This window comes from Telmatherina bonti (genome assembly GCF_933228915.1).
Source record: "Telmatherina bonti genome assembly, chromosome: 11".
NCBI lineage: Eukaryota > Metazoa > Chordata > Actinopteri > Atheriniformes > Telmatherinidae > Telmatherina > Telmatherina bonti.
In genome coordinates, this window is record NC_136629.1 from 19,285,821 (window position 1) to 19,303,231 (window position 17,411).

Here is a 17,411-nt window from a genome sequence, read left to right on the forward strand (position 1 = left end):
GGTTTGTTACCTCTTGGTCCATACGTTATTACTTGGACTGGCGACTTCTCCAGGATGTACCCTGCCTCTCTCCTAAGAATTAATTGGACTAAGCCATTGGTGTCAAACTCCAGTCCTTGAGGGACGGTACCCAGCAGGTTTTTGTTGTCCTCATGCTCCAACACACCTGACGGAGGTAAATGAATATGGTGAAAAGAAGGTGTTGAATTTATTTGATTTGAATCAGGTGTGATGGTGCAGGGAAACAACAAAAACCTGCTGGATACCGGCCCTCCAGGACTGGAGTTTGACACGCCTGGACTAAGCACTTTATATGACGTGATGGCTCTGTCTACAGTCACACATAGGTGATGTCAACTTGCATTACACATACACTTAGATTCATTTTGTTTTTTCAGCTAGGATTTAGCAGTCATTTAGCAGACGTTTTTATCCAAAGCAACTCCAAAGTGGATTTCACGTACAGACCAATGTTATTTTGTTAGACATTAGTTTAATTTAGCATCACAATTATTCTAAAAAAGCACACATTTTAGTTTATGTTGTGGTGTTATTTATTCATTGAAGTCTCAGCAGCTCCAGTCCCTTGGCTGTGAACCAGCAGGTGGCCATGGGGTGGAGCCAGCGAATTGGACCAGATCATTTGCTGCAATAATGAGGGGAATTACGGTTTTCTTTTGCTCATTTGGTTAAGTTTTTGTGTGTCATCCCCTATGTCTGTCTTTGTTTGGGCTGATCAGTCACTATTTAAGTTTTCCCTTGTTTGTCATTTGTTAGGTCAGTTTGGCATTTTAAGTCATTTTTTTTGGCTTCAGTTAGTTACTTCTGCAAGAAGTTCTTTGAGTACAGTTGTGTTACGTTGACCTCTTTTATGGGCCCAATTTATTCATTTATGTTAAAATAGCTTTTTCTCTTTGTTTGGGTAGTAATAAACTGAAACAGTTTACTGAAACAGTTGATAAACTAAATGGTGTACTTTTCACATTTAATGTTGCACACAGTTCTTACAAATTGAAAGGGAAGGTCTGTCATTAGTAAATTGACAGTAATGTCCATTTTGGTGATGAGTTACCCAAAGTTTGCTCTAAATAACAAAGCAATTTAGACTTATGGTAAATCTTGCCCAAAATAGTGGCACAAACTCTAAAAGATATTGTAATTATTGTGTATTTAAATGCTTGCTCAATACATGTTGATGACTCAAATTTATTCATCAACTGGCTCTTAAAGACCTTTGTATTCTGCACAGCTACATATATGGTTGTGACTGACTCCCTCTCAGAATTTTCATGTTTGTCACTTGCCTGTAGAAAGCCAAGGTATTTGTCGCTGTCCTAAATGTCAGCTGTGTTTCCATCAGGTAGTTACACTTTGGTTGAGATTGTCTTACCTCAGTGTTGTTGTTATTAATACCCAAATTTAAAATTCCCATATGTGGAAAAAGGTCAATGAGTTTGAGTTTTTTCAGGTTGGCAGTCAAACAAACCTACATCACTGCACAGTCTGCACAGTTTTTTTTTTTTTGGTGACCACAAAGTGTGATTACCCTGGCTCTCAATTTTCATTACAGAACCTTCACTGCACATCACTGCCCAGGCCCCGTGGCTAACAAAGCTACAGAAACCCCAGAAGCTAAAAGACAAATAAGAGAATAAAATAAAGGGTTGATTAATGACCTTTCACTCTGTCAAATAATGGCTGTCCCGGGAGAGCTGCCTGATTCACGCTTTCTTTCCAGCATGACATGGAGAGTGCTGAGTTAATAAGTGACTGGTGGGGAGGCTTGTGCATCTTATCAACAGGGACTAAAATATTCTTTCACTTTGAAGTTGGTGAATACCGGAGCAGAACTGCAAGAGCAGCAAGTATTGGACTTGAAAGTAACAAAAATGCCCTTCAATACAACAAAACAACTAATTTAAGTAAATTCATAGATGCAATATTTTAGAGTTAAACATTTTTGGACACATGGAGAAAACATGCTGTGTTGTGAGCTGTGATGGGTGGCAGAATACAGACGAGCTGTTCTCCCCTCGTTTCTGATATTCATATTGCTCGTTTTATTCAAAACAGGTTGCAATGCGATGTGTTTACTGTATGTTTACCTCGATAGCCAGCCAGAGTGCCTCTATTTGCATAAAAAGTGAAGTGTGGTAGTGTTAGAAAAATGTTGCAGTAAACCCTCAACCTGTGAACAGCAGCCGCTCTGTTTACCGCATATAAGATGAGCCTAAGTAATACTCTGCTGTTTGGCAGAGTTACTACCTGCAAAGAAGCTCTGCAAGTAGAAACAGGTATAACTATGAGGAGAAAAAGCAATTTTATAAGTAGTTTGGCATAACAGGTGGTACAGAAACATGAAAGACATTTGTCTATCTATCTATCTATTTATCTATCTATCTATCTATCTATCTATCTATCTATCTATCTATCTGTCTGTCTGTCTGTCTGTCTGTCTGTCTGTCTGTCTGTCTATTTCATACATTTACTGCATATTTCCAGCAACATGAAAGATCGGTGTGCCTGTGCAGCCTGCATATTTGTGTTTGCAGCTGGGCTAACTGTGTGGACTTCTTGAAGAAAATCTCTCTGTTGTTTCTGATGGAGTCTTGTTCAGGTTACTGCTGCAAAAGGAGGGACAGAGAGAGATCAGTGTTTCTGGTAGGCTATATTGAGTGAAGTGCACTGTGAAACTGCCTATATGACATACCACCATGTATTTGGTGGAAGTTACATGATGTGTACCCCATACATTCTGCCATCCACATGTAACCCTGGCCTTTATTGATTTAATACCTAACCAAGTTATGCACTATGAAAAGACTTGAATGTGTTATGTGCAACTTTTTTCATCCATCCATCCACTGCTAGTTCCAATTAAGGGTTGCAGGGAAGCTGGAGCCTATTCCAGAACCAACAGGATGTGCATTTTGTGTCTAAGAAAACCGTTCAGTCTCCATAAATGCAGGAAAAAGATCCCTTTACTCTCACAAACAAGCAAATATTTACATAATGCAATTTCAGCTTTTACCCCCAACACAAATGTTTACGTTTCATCAAGTTTATTCCTTCTACTCTCATGTCAAACATTGCACCCATAAAGGTGAAAACTGCTCTCCCAAAAAGAAAGCACTGGTGTAAACAAGTAGTTTTAGATTATAAAAGGGAAAAAGATATGATAAATAAATAATTAGCATTTATGAGAAATTTAAATCAGTTTGTGACTGTACATGAATATCAAAGTGTGTGTAGAGGTTGAGCTAGTTTCAAAATAATACCATTAAATTAAACACAGCTTTCATTTATTAATATTTATTATATATTATGGTTTCTAACTGTGCTTTCATCACTGTAGTTCTTTGTTTTGCATCAATAGAAATAAAAAACATCCATAAGGAGATTATAATCACTGTATTTTCGTTCATAGTTCATCTTGTATTTAAGCTGTGTATGAATAATAAAGAATATTTTTCCTTAGTTTTTATAGGACAAAGAGAAGGATACTGTTTATTTCACTGTTCAGTGGCCAACAATCTAATACCACCATATTGCACAGTAGATAAAGCAGTAATGAACAAGTCCTTGTGAAACTGTGGATGAAGAAAATGATGGCTGGCTGCTAATATTAAAGAGATCAAGTTTGTGCAAGCAATGCTAGGTGTATTTGATGTAATTATAAAATCTGACAAAACTAGTTCATTCAAGTGATTTACGTGGAAAATACTTCAGCCGCCTCTTATCACTCCCTGACATGAGCTAGAAAATCAATTGTACATAAAAATTCATTTGAATTCATTCAGCAAGAGGCAGGGTTCCAACCTGGACATATCGCCAGTCCATCACAGGGCCAACACGGAGAGCCAAACAACCAATCACGCTCACACTCACTCACAGGAACACTTTAGTATCCTAACATGCATGTCTTTGGATGGTGGGAGGAAGCTGGAATACCCAGAGAGAACCCAGTCATACAAAGGGACAACATGCAAACTCCACACTGTTCGAACCTCTGATTCATTTCATGTTTAACATGTTTCATAGATGTTATAACAAGGGAGGAAGTCTGAAGTTCAGACTTCTATCGAGTGACAACAGTGGTAGCTGGCAGAATTTGGGTGAAGATGAAGACTTTCCATGATGCTCCGCACACTTTCATGACTGGTCTCGACTTTGTGGCTGATGTTCTGTTCACTTCCATGAGCTGCTTTTTTTATACTTATAGATGGTAAATGAGATCCCAAGGGATGTATAAACACAAAACAGGTCAAAACAATTCATGTCAGCATGTTCTGGTTCAGCAAAGGTTTTGTCTGGGGTAGAAGTACAACACAAAAGGTTTTTCATTCTAAATTATCCCCTGAGGGAGAATTAAATTTTTTATTTTTTACTATTATTTTATTATCACAGTTTAACACCATAACTGCCATGATGCAACAAAGCCTACAACTGCCTGTAGGTCAGTTTGACTTCACACCAAAACAGACTTTATAGTTGGAAATTAAAAGCCTGTTCCTGGAAATTTTCATTGCTCATTTTTTCCTTCTTCTTTTTTAAAAAAATGTAAAGAAGTATTCAAAAACATATCAGAATATTATTAAACTATACAAAACTACCAGTTACTGACTGTCATGAGAAATGAACATGTATTTGGAATCATATCCAAAGAAAAACGGTTGTAATGCACGACACGGAGTCTAGACACCACGACGAGCAGTGTCCGTCTAATGCACGGATCCAAGTTGTTTAATCTGCTTATACCGTGGTTCCACACAATAAACATTTAATAACATTTATTTTACAACACTTGATAATTATGCTAAAGTATAGGAGCTATTTCATGTTAGCCTTGATGAACTTTTTATGCCAAACAACCACAGTCAAGCTAAAGCGCATTTCTCTCATTCACCTGTCAAAATCCGGGGATATATATATATATATATATATATATATATATATATATATATATATATATATATATATATATATATATATATACATATATATATATATATATATATATATATATATATATATATATATATATATATATATATATATATATATATATATATATACATATATATATATATATATATATATATATATATATATGTATATATATATATATATATATATATATATATATATATATATATATATATATATATATATATATATATCCCCGGATTTTGACAGGTGAATGAGAGAAATGCGCTTTAGCTTGACTGTGGTTGTTTGGCATAAAAAGTTCATCAAGGCTAACATGAAATAGCTCCTATACTTTAGCATAATTATCAAGTGTTGTAAAATAAATGTTGTGTGTATATACACACACATATATATATATATATATATATATATATGTATATATAAATATATATATATATATATATATATATATATATATATATATATATATATATATATATATATATATATATATATATATATATATATATATATATGCATATACACTTTTACTAAAAGTCATATACACTTTTACTAAAAGTCATCAGCTTGGAAACATTGGGATTGATAATTTATTGAACGTTTTATTTGACTTTTTTCATCACAATTCTTACAAATGGAGGAAAAATATTATTTTCATACCGTAACAACTAAATATGTCAGAGAACAGCGGTATACCTCTCTTCCTCCTTTTAGCATTTAGGAAAATAAATCTTATTTATAAATCTTATTTGATGATTACAATAGTGAAGCAGATGCAGAAAATGTCAATATTATGGGATTAATAAAATCTCTAAAAAAAAACAGTGCATGGCTTTGACTTTTAGGCTCAGTTTATAAACAAGCTACAGGATTTAAAGTGAGAGAGCAAGCCAACCCAACTTTACCAATAAAATCACTTTCTGACATCTACTGTCTAACGAAGCAGCCTAAGGATAACTGATTGTTATGATCATTATAATTCACATAATCAGGATAAGTGTTGTTGAGATTAAAGAAAAATCAATTACTAAATCAATATGAATACAGCAACAGGAGGTTAAGAGAAGATTACAAAAATCTTTAAATCACTACATAAAGATGGGATGTTACGTTTGATAGCCAATTAAAAATGATGGATTCAGTGTGTAACCTAAAGTGCTATTCTTTATTAGGTAATGATTTAAAGTGGCAGCCTTATCTAAAGGTATTTAATTATCTAAACCTCCACAGAGGCTTTTTGTCTCTGTGGGAGAGTAAATCTTCAGAGACATGTTAATCAAACATTGGCTACATAAGTAAAACAGTTTAATATATCGTATTAAAATCAATATATTTCCCTTTAACTCAAATTGCTCACCGCTTTGCAATGGCCATGGTGGAACTTAATGCGTTGGAATTTGTTCATACACGGAGCTCCACTCAGAAACACCACTCACTTCCTGTAAGAATTCACAACATAGACGATATACCCAAGCTAACTATCCAATTGCTTACTGAGGTCAAGGACTGTCGATGTAGCATAAATATTGACGAACAACAATGCTTTCTTACACTGTCAACATCAAACTCGCGGCTCGGACGTTGACGGGCACCCTCGATTTGCAGAACAAAACCGCTGTAGATTGGTGAGTAGGTCGCTAGCATCCGTTGTTAGCTTGTTAATTCAGTCATAAATGACTATGTAAATGACAGCTATGGTTTTCTTTTCAATATATGTTTATACAAAATATTTTGTTTATATTCAGAAGAAAGACGCCAGTGTTTACGGTTTCTGATAATGTAATAATGTTTTTCCCAGCTAACAAGAATGCAGGGCATCTTCTGTCATGTGATGTGACATGTTGCTGGGCCTGGTGAATTCCTTAAGCCTGATCATCAACATTAACTCTGCAGCTACTGAGATTGCAAATTCATTTAAGTTCTACATTGCATTTATTTCACTTACTGCTTGGACTGTACATAAACTGGTAATAAAAGCAATATGCAATGACTTCTACATCTTACCTCCTGAGCATCTAAAATAAAATAATGAGAGACAGGGCGTAAGGAATCAGACTTTTTGAAGTGTACCTTGAATAAAAGTGTATCTTGAATAAGATTTTCATTTTGAAACTGATATTGCTAACATGTTTGAAAAAAAAAATAATACATGTAGACTAATGCATGTGTTCCACAAGCATTTGGGAACTAAGAGTTGTTCCTCAAGACTTAAGGCCTCTTTTGCTATTATTATTTTTTCCCCTTTAAAACAAGTGCACCAAATGTCTCTTTAGGTTAGATAAAAAAAAGAAAAAGAAAAAAAAAAAGGAAGTTGGTGCAGCATTTTCTCTGAAAAATGTATTTTTCAGTACATAAACCCATGTATTTCATTCACATTCTGTGAAACTACCTGCATTTGTGTTTGTCAGTTTGGTCAAGTTTTTAAGAATATAACAAATCTTTGTTAATCATTTAGTGACAAAAAAAAGAAAACATCCATTAATTTAGGCTCAGTAAAGATAACATGTAACTGAGTGTATTTGAGATTGCTTTAATTTGTTTTCTTTGATGAATAAGCCACTACATGTTTTTTGTTTCTTTCGTTATTTTAATCTTAAGTTGATTTTACCTTGTAAATGAGCAAATTTTACATACAGTCATGGGACATTTTCTGATGCAGTTTTCACTTACTACGTCTGAAAATGTCATTTACATTGTGAATAAATCTCATCAGGATTAGTAATAGAAGTTTTTTATCCACAGTAGTTGATAGCGCCTATCAGGATTACATTATTTCTAGCTAATACTCATCCAGTTATTCTGTTTAATGTCTTAACCTAAAATTAACTTCTAACCCAAATTCACGTTCAACGCAAGTTTGGTTACTGGAGAAGGTTAATTTTAGACTATAAATCAGGAATTTAAGAACAGAGGCGCAATAAAAAGGAATAATTTCACTGTCTGCGGCCTAAAACAGATTAAAGCAGGGATCACCAGCTCTGTCCTCGAGGGCCGGTGTTGTGCAGGTATTGACTGTTTCCCTTGTACAACAACTGAATAAAATAAAATGGATCACCAACAGCTTCGTGTCAAGTTCTACACAAAACTGTTAAATGTGCTCCCAAATCAAAACCCAGAAATAAATAAAAGAAATTCAGCTGTTGTGCTTTAAGAATGAGTTTACAACATTACAAGGTTACTTTGAATGACCTGACGCTGAAAAGTCCAAGAACTGAGCTTTTAAAGGAACACTACAGCTTGACATGTTGTCATAGAATGTCTTTTTTTGTGTGTGCAAGATTCAGAGATGGAAAGTTAATTTCCTTTTCATTTTGCATGCATGTAAGAGAGAAAAGACTGTTTTCTTGACACTTGACATGGATTGGGTAGTACGTGACTTCCAAACCCAAAGAGTCAAAGCAGATTATTGCTGATTTCTTAAATGCAAGTTAAAATTGAAAGCACTGCAAAAACACAAGGACCAGAGTTCTTTTATGGTCCAAAGCTGATTCAGTTTGGACTAAGGCCCAGTAGAAAACTGTGCTGTGCTCTAACAAATGAAAATAAATCATTAGTTTTGGGAATGAAGGACACCATGTCCAGTTCATGTAGTGGACAGACCATCTGACTTGATATCACTGTATCGTTCACAAAGCTTGCAGTATATTTGAGCAGATAGCTAATGTGTACATATTTTATTGCAGCATTAATATAAAATAACATAAAATATTCGAAGCAACAATTCTGCTTCTGATGATGCCTCTTCAGAGTAGACCTTGCTCATTTTATCAAGGCATGACTCCATAGTGAATGAAGCAGTGTAGGTCACCTTTAGTCCAATCTTGCCACCTACCGAACATAATATATGCATAAAAAAATTTAAAGAAAAAAAAAAATTGCTTCTGAGCCAATTGCACTTTATGTTTGGCAAGAATTGGGAAACATTTCAGGTTTGAAACAGTTTCTCTTGTTATTCCGCCAAGCCTTACCGACTGATGATGCAGCAGGATGAAAAACAAGCTTTTTTTTTTTTTTTTTTTTTTTTTAAAGAAATGCCACGGTAATCAAACTCTCAATAACCACATACAAAGGTTGAAATCCTTTACACACTAATACTTTTCCAAAGTAGGGTGAAGAGAAAAATCTTTTATTCATTTAGCAGTTGTTTTTTTTTTTTGTTTTGTGTGATTTCACAAGTATTTAATCCAATATTTTTCATTGTATTAAATAATTATTTGTTTGCTTTGGTTCGTTGACTTATTTGTGTTTTGTTGAAGTAATTCTAAATTAATTTGAGTGAAAAATTCAAATTCGATGTGATGTGACCCAGCTTAAAAGTAGATGTGTTTTTGGACTTTGAATATGGATGCAGGATTTGTTTTTATCTGCCTTGGCAGCGGTATGCCATCACAGACTGCACTGTGAAAAGGCTTTTGGCATGAAAATTCCTTAGCTTATATTGGTGTTTGGAAACGATGAGCCCATCTGAGTTATGATTATTGAGTTGTTTGAGGAGGCAGATGTGGGCATGAAAAGATGATGACCCAGATCTCAGCATGGAATGAAAAGCAGGAAGTCTGACTGCAGACCCTGTTTTCAGGTAACAGTATATTTATAGGAGAAAATATTCAATAGAGCAACCAGGAACATGGAGCATAATTTACAAATCAATGTTTTGAAGTAGATCACTTGTTTGGGGCAGCTGTAGCTCAGGAGGAAGAGCAGTTGTCCTTCAACTGGTAAGTTGAGGGATCAATTCCAGGCTTCCCCTGAAATGCCGAAGTGTCCTAGGGCAAGACACTGAACCCCAAACTGCCCCCCGATGTGCCTATCGGGGTGTGAGTGTGTGTGTGAATGGGTGAATGTGACAAGTAGTGTAAAGCGCTTTGAGTGGTCTGTATGACTAGAAAAGCGCTATAGAAGTACAAGTCAATTTGGTCACTGCGTCACTGGAAAAAACTTTGATTATTTTTTTTGCTTTGAAGTGGACTTTGAGTGTCTAGTCCGAGACCTTCCTCTTTGCCTCATATGTCTGGCATTCATTCCCTGCAGGGGTTGGCAAGGACTAATAGCTCAAGGATGTCACTCCAGCATTCTCATAATCGATCCAAAAACGGCTCAGACCATCCAGGTGCTGGAGAGGCACAAAGCAAATGTGGTCAAGGTGAGTTAATACAAGTTTTATTGAAATATCTTTAATCAGTTTAATTACTTTTTTATCACACTTTGGCAGCAAGGAATGATTCTTTATTTTTATTGTATATGAACAGCGTCACTGTACTGTAATCACAATTACCTACACCTTAGTGGTGTCCATATATAAGATATTTCTGTCACGGTGTGACACATAAGAACAACAACAAAAAAAACAAAAACAAAACAGCAAATACTTTATAGTTATGAGCTTGTTTTTGTTTAAATCTGATTAAAATGTGTAATAAGCCATAAAACCTTTCCTGTTGAGTAATTGACTGGTTGTTTTGTCACTCCTGTGTACATCTCTAATACAATTTTATATCCATCAGTAAATTATGTTTTTGGAGAAAAGCCAAACTCCACAAAGAAATGACTGACACAGTATGTGGTGCATGTTAGATTAGTCTGGAACGGTTGCAGACTGCAGACTCGTCTAATGGAAATAGAAAATCAAAATAAGACATTGACACTTGCTTAATATAATGTTTTACAGTCTATTTATTTTTCAGTTAAATGTATTTATTGGATGTTTAGCTATTGGAGCAGAGATAGAGTGCATGGCGTGTTTGGTGGGTGGCTTGTGCCTAAACCAAACACATTTAGGACCAAAGCATTTATGGAAGTGCAAAAGTCTTGGAATGGTTCTCATTTTTTATAATTTGCTTCCATGTAGTCAGACCTTCATAGAACCTTAACCTGAGATCCAGTACAATAATTCATCAGACTTCCTGAAGCTGTGGGAATGTATTTATTCTTTGGTAAACCACTTCACACTGACCAATCAGTCATTAGTGAGGCAACGAGCTGAAGGAAGAATCCAGTGTTGTGCCTGCTGTCTACGCATAACTGACAACTTGGTAAAGTAAAACATTTCATTTGTATTTGGTAGGGCTGTGATGATACTCTTTTGCCCCGATTCAATTCGATTTAGATTTTTTGGGTGCCAATTTGATTTAAATTGCAATTCTCACAATTCTTTGATATTGCTGATTTTTGTAGATTAAAAACAACATAAAGGTATAAAACTTTTTTTTTTTTTTTTTTTCTCGTAATATTTCTTGATTTCAGTTGGAAAAAAACGACACAGTAGCCAGATCATCATTCTGCTGCTATAACGCCCCAGAAGACAAGTAAAAAGATCAATAAAAATGACAAAAATTTTATAATGTATTATTTTTGTTTGGAAAAAAAAAATCGATTTTTTTTTTAAACAAAAAAAAATTGATTTTAAAACAACTCCAGATTTTCGATTTTTTTTTTTTATTCGATTTTCCCACCACTAGTATTTGTAGGTACCTGTATACTACCTGCATGTTGCAAAGATGCATCATAACTTGCATTTATAAAAAAAGAAAGCCAAAATTTACACACTTTGACAGACATGAAATAATATATATATTTGTGGCAACCTTGTAATTCCCAGAGCTATTAGTTAAAAAGATGTTTTGCCCTGGGGTGCAGAAAATGGTGATGAAACTGAACAAGAAAAGGACAAAAGAAGTGACAGGCCTAAAAAAAACAATCTACAACAGATAATCAAGATTTGAAATTGATGTCCTCAGGAAGTGGGGGAAAAAAAAATCCAACAAAGACCAGACACAGGACTTTTTGATGATCCATCTACAGTTTACTGATACCTCATCAGGAATGGCCCATCATCACAGTATGTTACTGAGGCAGTGTGGGATCAGAACAGAATAACAGGCAGCTTTCATCCAATGGAGAGCTTTGAAATGTCTTTAATGAAACCCGGACATCTATTTCTGATGATGACTTAAAGTCCATGTGTCCAAGTTCCGTCTTTGAGATCTGCCACCATTTAGATGCAACTCTTGTCCAGCACACCTGAATCCAATGAATGGCCCATTGCCAGGCCTCTGCAGACCTGAATGACACCCAGAAGAGGGAATTCGGCTATTTGATTGATTGTTGGCAGACCAAACTTGGGCAACCCAGACTTAAAGAAATTACAGCAAAACGTATGAACACAGGAGATCCTGGGAAGTATTAGCTGTGAGCTTTTTAGATTTAAGAAAAATTTTTTGCGTAATTGACTGTATTTCACTTTTATTTCTTCAGGTTTAAAAAAAAAAAAAACCTCAAAAACATCCTCTATCTAATTTCTGTTTCCTTGGCAACGTAGAAACCACCAGCACTAAACAACACTATATGTAGCATCCTTGTGTTTATTTAGCAAGTCTGAATATAAATATCACTTGTGTTTAACTTTTCAAAAAATTTAAGAAAACACTTGTGTAAGGAAATATTATTATATGTGAGTAATGAAAATGGTGATGTTAACCTTAAGTTTGAGTGTTGGGTCTTTGTGGCAGACACATTCAGTTCTGCTTCACTGTATGGCGCGGCTCTAGCACCACTGATAGAGGTTGCTTCTATCCTGATGGAAAGCCCTACTGTGTGTTTTTATGTGTGTGTTTGTGTGTTTTATTGAATGCTAAATAATGGGCAATAAATTCAACAGTGATTATCAGTGTCTGGGTTCAGTCAGCGGCTTACATTCTTCACTCCAAACCACGCGTTAATCTTGTAAAGCACCACAGGCACAGAGGCAGGACATTCCTCACCTCCTGGCCTGACACAAGACAACCTGCTGAAAAAAAGCAAAGGAAGTGGCCACAATAGAAAGCAGTCCAAAAGAAATATGTTTATTTAATTCTTCTAAATACCACCTGATACAACCTTTCTTTTATTTCTCAATTCAGCATTTTCTGTGTATTTTCTCCACCAGCTTCAATTAAATTCCACTTTTTTTTTTTTTTTTTCTTTTTCTTTTTATCTAGAAAAACCCAGCATCCGTTGGTGAGTGACTGATGATTAATGTTCTGTCATCTGATCTGATGGCGTCGTGTGTTTTTGTGATGGTAGGTAAAATGGTCCAGGGAGAATTACTACCACAACCTGAGCTCGCCTTACTGTCTCCGGCTGGCCTCAGGAGACGCATCGGGGAAGATCATAGTGTGGGATGTGGTCAGCGGCACTGCCCACTGTGAGATCCAAGAGCACTCCAAACCTATCCAGGGTAAGAACTCTAAGGAAATCAGTCATGTATGCTTTGACTTTCAGCTAACCACAGGAGGTAGACGTTATCCTGGACGCTCTGTCTAGAATAAATGCTGAGCTGTTGCTCCCTTGTTAGTTATAATTTTTCATTAGGATGCTGTTTCTGCTACTCCTGCTGATGCACACTAAGCCTCCTTCCTTTCCACCCGTATCTTGTCCAATCCTGTCTTGCTGTCTTTCTCTGTCAGATTTGGAGTGGCTTTGGAATCAGGATGCATCTCGTGATCTCCTGTTAGCCGTTCACCCTCCCAACTACATTGTGTTGTGGAACGGAGACACAGGCACCAAGCTGTGGAAGAAGAGCTATGCTGAGAACATCCTCTCCTTTTCATTTGACCCCTTTGATCCGTCGAACATGGCATGTAGGTGAATGACACACTGAATCTCTGACACAGCCTTCGTCAGTACAAAGCTTCATTCATTTTTCCACCTCTTCGCACTCAGTCACATCTCCTATATTTACAGTTCATCACTCTCAGTATGTCTGCCTGAAGCATTTCTTAATATCTGTTACAGAATCTATTTTCTTGTGGCATAATAAACATTTTTAACATTTAATAGCTTAAATGGGGAAACATTTTCTGTATTTGTGTCAGACATAAAATGTGCAAATGTGTTTAAAACAGATCTAATGGATGCTTTTCTCCTCTGCCTGTATCACCTCTTTACAGTGGTAGCGCAAAAATAAACTTAGGGTGGCTTTTTAGACATTTATTTGGAAAAAAAATCAAAGGCTTAAATATCTGGCATACATAGGCGTTCAAACCCTTTGGGAGATTTTTATTTTAAGGCGCCTCTGCAACTTGACTTTGTTCCAGATGTTCCTAATTAAATGAGTCAGAAATGACTAGTGAAGTCACGACGCTGTGTACGTCAGCTGCAAGTGAAAACTGAGTGAAAAATAAGCCAGGAGTTTTTTAGGATTGTCTGTAGACCTGTGAGAATTGTGTGAACCGAATTGAATTAAACATTATTGTCCAACAAGGGGAAATTTCTCATGGACACGTAGTGCAAGTCATTAACACAATAGCACAAAAAAAGAGACTTAATGGTACAGTAAAATCAGTTATGTGTGATGAGGACAATTTGGGGAAGTATACAGTCAAATGTTTCCAGCATTTAAAGTTCGCAGAACTTCTCAGCAGCCTCCATTATTCACGATTAGAGGAGTGTTGTTTCAAAATCTGGTTGCTTAAGTAAATCGGCCAATTGAAGATGAAGAGTGTTGCTGAAACAGGTAGTCAAGAGTCTAACGGTCACTATGACTGACAGCTAGGAATCCTTTAGTCAGAAGTAAAAATCAAAAGGATATTAACTGTGTATGTTGAAGAAACAATATATTTAGCATAGTCATTCAGTGTTGGAGATGTGCAATAGCCAATATGGATACAGAGAAATGGGAAACATATTCCAGAGTGAAACAGGCTCTCAGACTGGGGCGGAGCCTGTAGGTTTCAACAAGAAAACACCCTGAAGTGCACCACAAGAAAATTAAAGAGCGCCTTCAAGAAAACTGTCAGAGTCCAGGAGTGACCAGCCAGAGTCTTGATGTCAGCAGTACAATACTAAAAAGCTCTGAGATTGGCTCTCCATGGTTGCATTCCCTAGTTTGCACAACAATTCCCAAAGAAGACATAGCTTGGGAGAAGGTTTATCAGCCGAGTAACATGAGAACCCAAATAAAACTTAAAACTTACGTTAAAAAAATAAAATAAAATAAAAAATTTTTTTTAAAAACTGGAAACTTGAAAAAGGTGTAAATTTAGTGTTGACATTGTTTCTGTAGTTATCGATCATCTTTCAATCCACAGCTGTTGTTTCTTTAGAAAAAGCAGCATTTCTTTTGCCATTAATGTGTCGTTTTGCTCCTCTATTCTAAACATTATAAATATTGGCAAAAGTCCTACAAAGCTAAATGGATATTTACAAATCAGATGTTATGAGTACTTTTCAGTTTTTTTTTTTGTTTTTTTATTTTAAATCAACATGATAACCAATGAGAATAGGTCATTTGATGGGAATTTTTAATGCAACTATTAGTTTTTAATGAAAGTATATAGTTATAGAAATGCCTGGTATTCTGTTTTACCAATAACAGATTCAAAGTTCACAAATATTCACAACTCATTGCAACAATTACATGCGTCACTTTTATGATCTCCATTTCTTCTTCATCTGCAGTGCTCACCAGCGAAGGAATCGTCTTCATCACAGACTTCTCCCACTCCAAACCGCCAGGTAGTGCTGGCAAAAAGGTCTACATTGCCAGCCCACATGCAAGTCCAGCTCACACCAAACCTGCACCTGCTGCTGCTCCAGCCCCTACTGGTGCCAAGAAGGCCCTCAACAAAGTCAAGGTGCTTATCACCAATGAAAAACCCACGTAAGTACCATTTTCTTCTTCAGTCTTATTCTAAACTGATTTTTATGATGAATTTACAGGAATGAGGAAATGAATGTCTTCTGTTCAGACAGAATCAGTGTTGCTCTACTTGGGTCATTACGTTTACAATATAAACACTATTTTATGTGTCTTCCATGCAATAGATTGCACTTTTATTTTTTACATTTTGAGTAATTTTTAAGATGAATGTTTGGGTCACTATAGCTGTCAGCTGATTGGTCGTTTCCATCTCACCCATCCTCCACATGTCATAGGTCTCCTGTATATCAGGCTCAGAAATCTTCCACAACCCGGTTTGCATTTTAAATATTCTCCTTTGCAGCTTCTCTCCAATAACCGACTGAAGGACATTACTGAAGTTAGTGAAGTTTTACTGAAGATGTGATTTTTAGTTTGTTTTGCACCGTGACCTTTAGTGAATGTCTGCATGTCAGCATGCAGCAGATACACACTCAGACTTTGAATGGGTTTTGTCCGATTCATCAAAGTTTTCACACTTTCGATTAAAATTGTATATTTAAAGAAGATGTGCTGTATAAAAGCTCTTAGGTTGAATCTTCCTCTCAGCAAAATGAAATTTTACTATTTTATTGAATTTTCCTATTGGTGGGACCTGTTTTTTTAGCTGGTTCATAATTGTGCTTGATATCCAGGGATGAACATGCTCGGTCATTCTACACATTTTACTGCTGACTTTTTTTTTTTTTTTTTTTAGATCAAAGATACTTATTTGCAGAGGTGTAGACAGTAGAAGTCCTGTCCAGCAGCTCTTTCCAACTAGTCACCAAACCAGTGGAATGTAATTAGCAGGTAGATGAGCCTGTTGGTGAAAACACCTGTTCTAAATGCATCGGTAGATCTAAAAAGATTCTACTTTATTTTTACTTGTACTTTATACACCTCTGCTTATTTGTCACATGTCTTTTACAACAACAAATCAGCAGTCCTGCCGCTCATTTTTTTTAGTTTGGTTCCAAGTAGCCAAATGTCTTGGGTTTTTTATTTTGTCTTATGCAGGTATACTGCAGAAATACACTGCAACAGTGGCCACAGTATGAACAACAGACGAGGTAGACGACTCCTAATGCAACTGATATGTATTTACCCAAAATGCATCACTGCATCAGATGCAGAAAGTGACTTTTTTATTCTGTAGTCCTCTTCATGTATTTGGTCTGCTTGAAACAGGCGGAAACCTGTGTTTGTAGGCAGACTGAATCCGCTTCTTTAGTCTGCACATTCACAGCTCCCCCAAAAAAAGCAGACTTTCTGAGCAAACAGACTCGATTCGAATCAAAAGGGCTGATGTGAATGTGCGTTAGTAATCTTTTGAATGTTTTCCTGGCACATTGGTTGCTTCTTCACTCACTTTTTTGGTCCAGTCCTTATACCTGAGCATTTGTGGAATCATTTGTTGTGCAATTCTGAAGCCATTTAGGACTGATTAAACAATTATTTAAGCTAGAGATAGTTCTGAATCATGTTATGAAACCTTCAAATACCTGATAAATCTTTCTGACAAGCAGCAAGTTGCTTCATTCTTGACGTCCATATATGTTTGAGAATTTTTCAGTAAATCACAGCAACCACTTCCTGTTTTATAATATGTAAATTAACAATGATTGGTGTAAGCGTTTCAAAATTAATCCCTAAAGAGTTGTAATCCTCTTGAAGTTTCTTCTGCAAATATCTTGAGATTATGAAAATGATCTTTATTTTATTTTCACTCATTTTTTTAATATCTTTAATAAAGCTGGCCTACAGTTTGATTAAAACAATTCTGTTGTGAAAGCTGAGAGAA

At 35.9% G+C, this 17,411-nt stretch overlaps 1 protein-coding gene across 1 annotated transcript in view; it reads left to right on the forward strand.

Annotated features, from left to right (window-relative positions):
- Nucleotides 1-6,489: 6,489 nt before the first annotated feature.
- wdr11 (WD repeat domain 11) overlaps nt 6,490-17,411 on the forward strand; it is a gene marked incomplete at its 5' end in the record, with an annotated part of 62,064 nt that continues 51,142 nt past the window's right edge. Inside the window, 5 exons of the mRNA XM_079248742.1 lie at nt 6,490-6,575; nt 9,982-10,093; nt 13,012-13,165; nt 13,395-13,568; nt 15,388-15,589. Coding sequence (XP_079104868.1) covers nt 6,490-6,575; nt 9,982-10,093; nt 13,012-13,165; nt 13,395-13,568; nt 15,388-15,589 — 728 coding nt within the window. The remainder of the gene's footprint in view (nt 6,576-9,981; nt 10,094-13,011; nt 13,166-13,394; nt 13,569-15,387; nt 15,590-17,411) is intronic.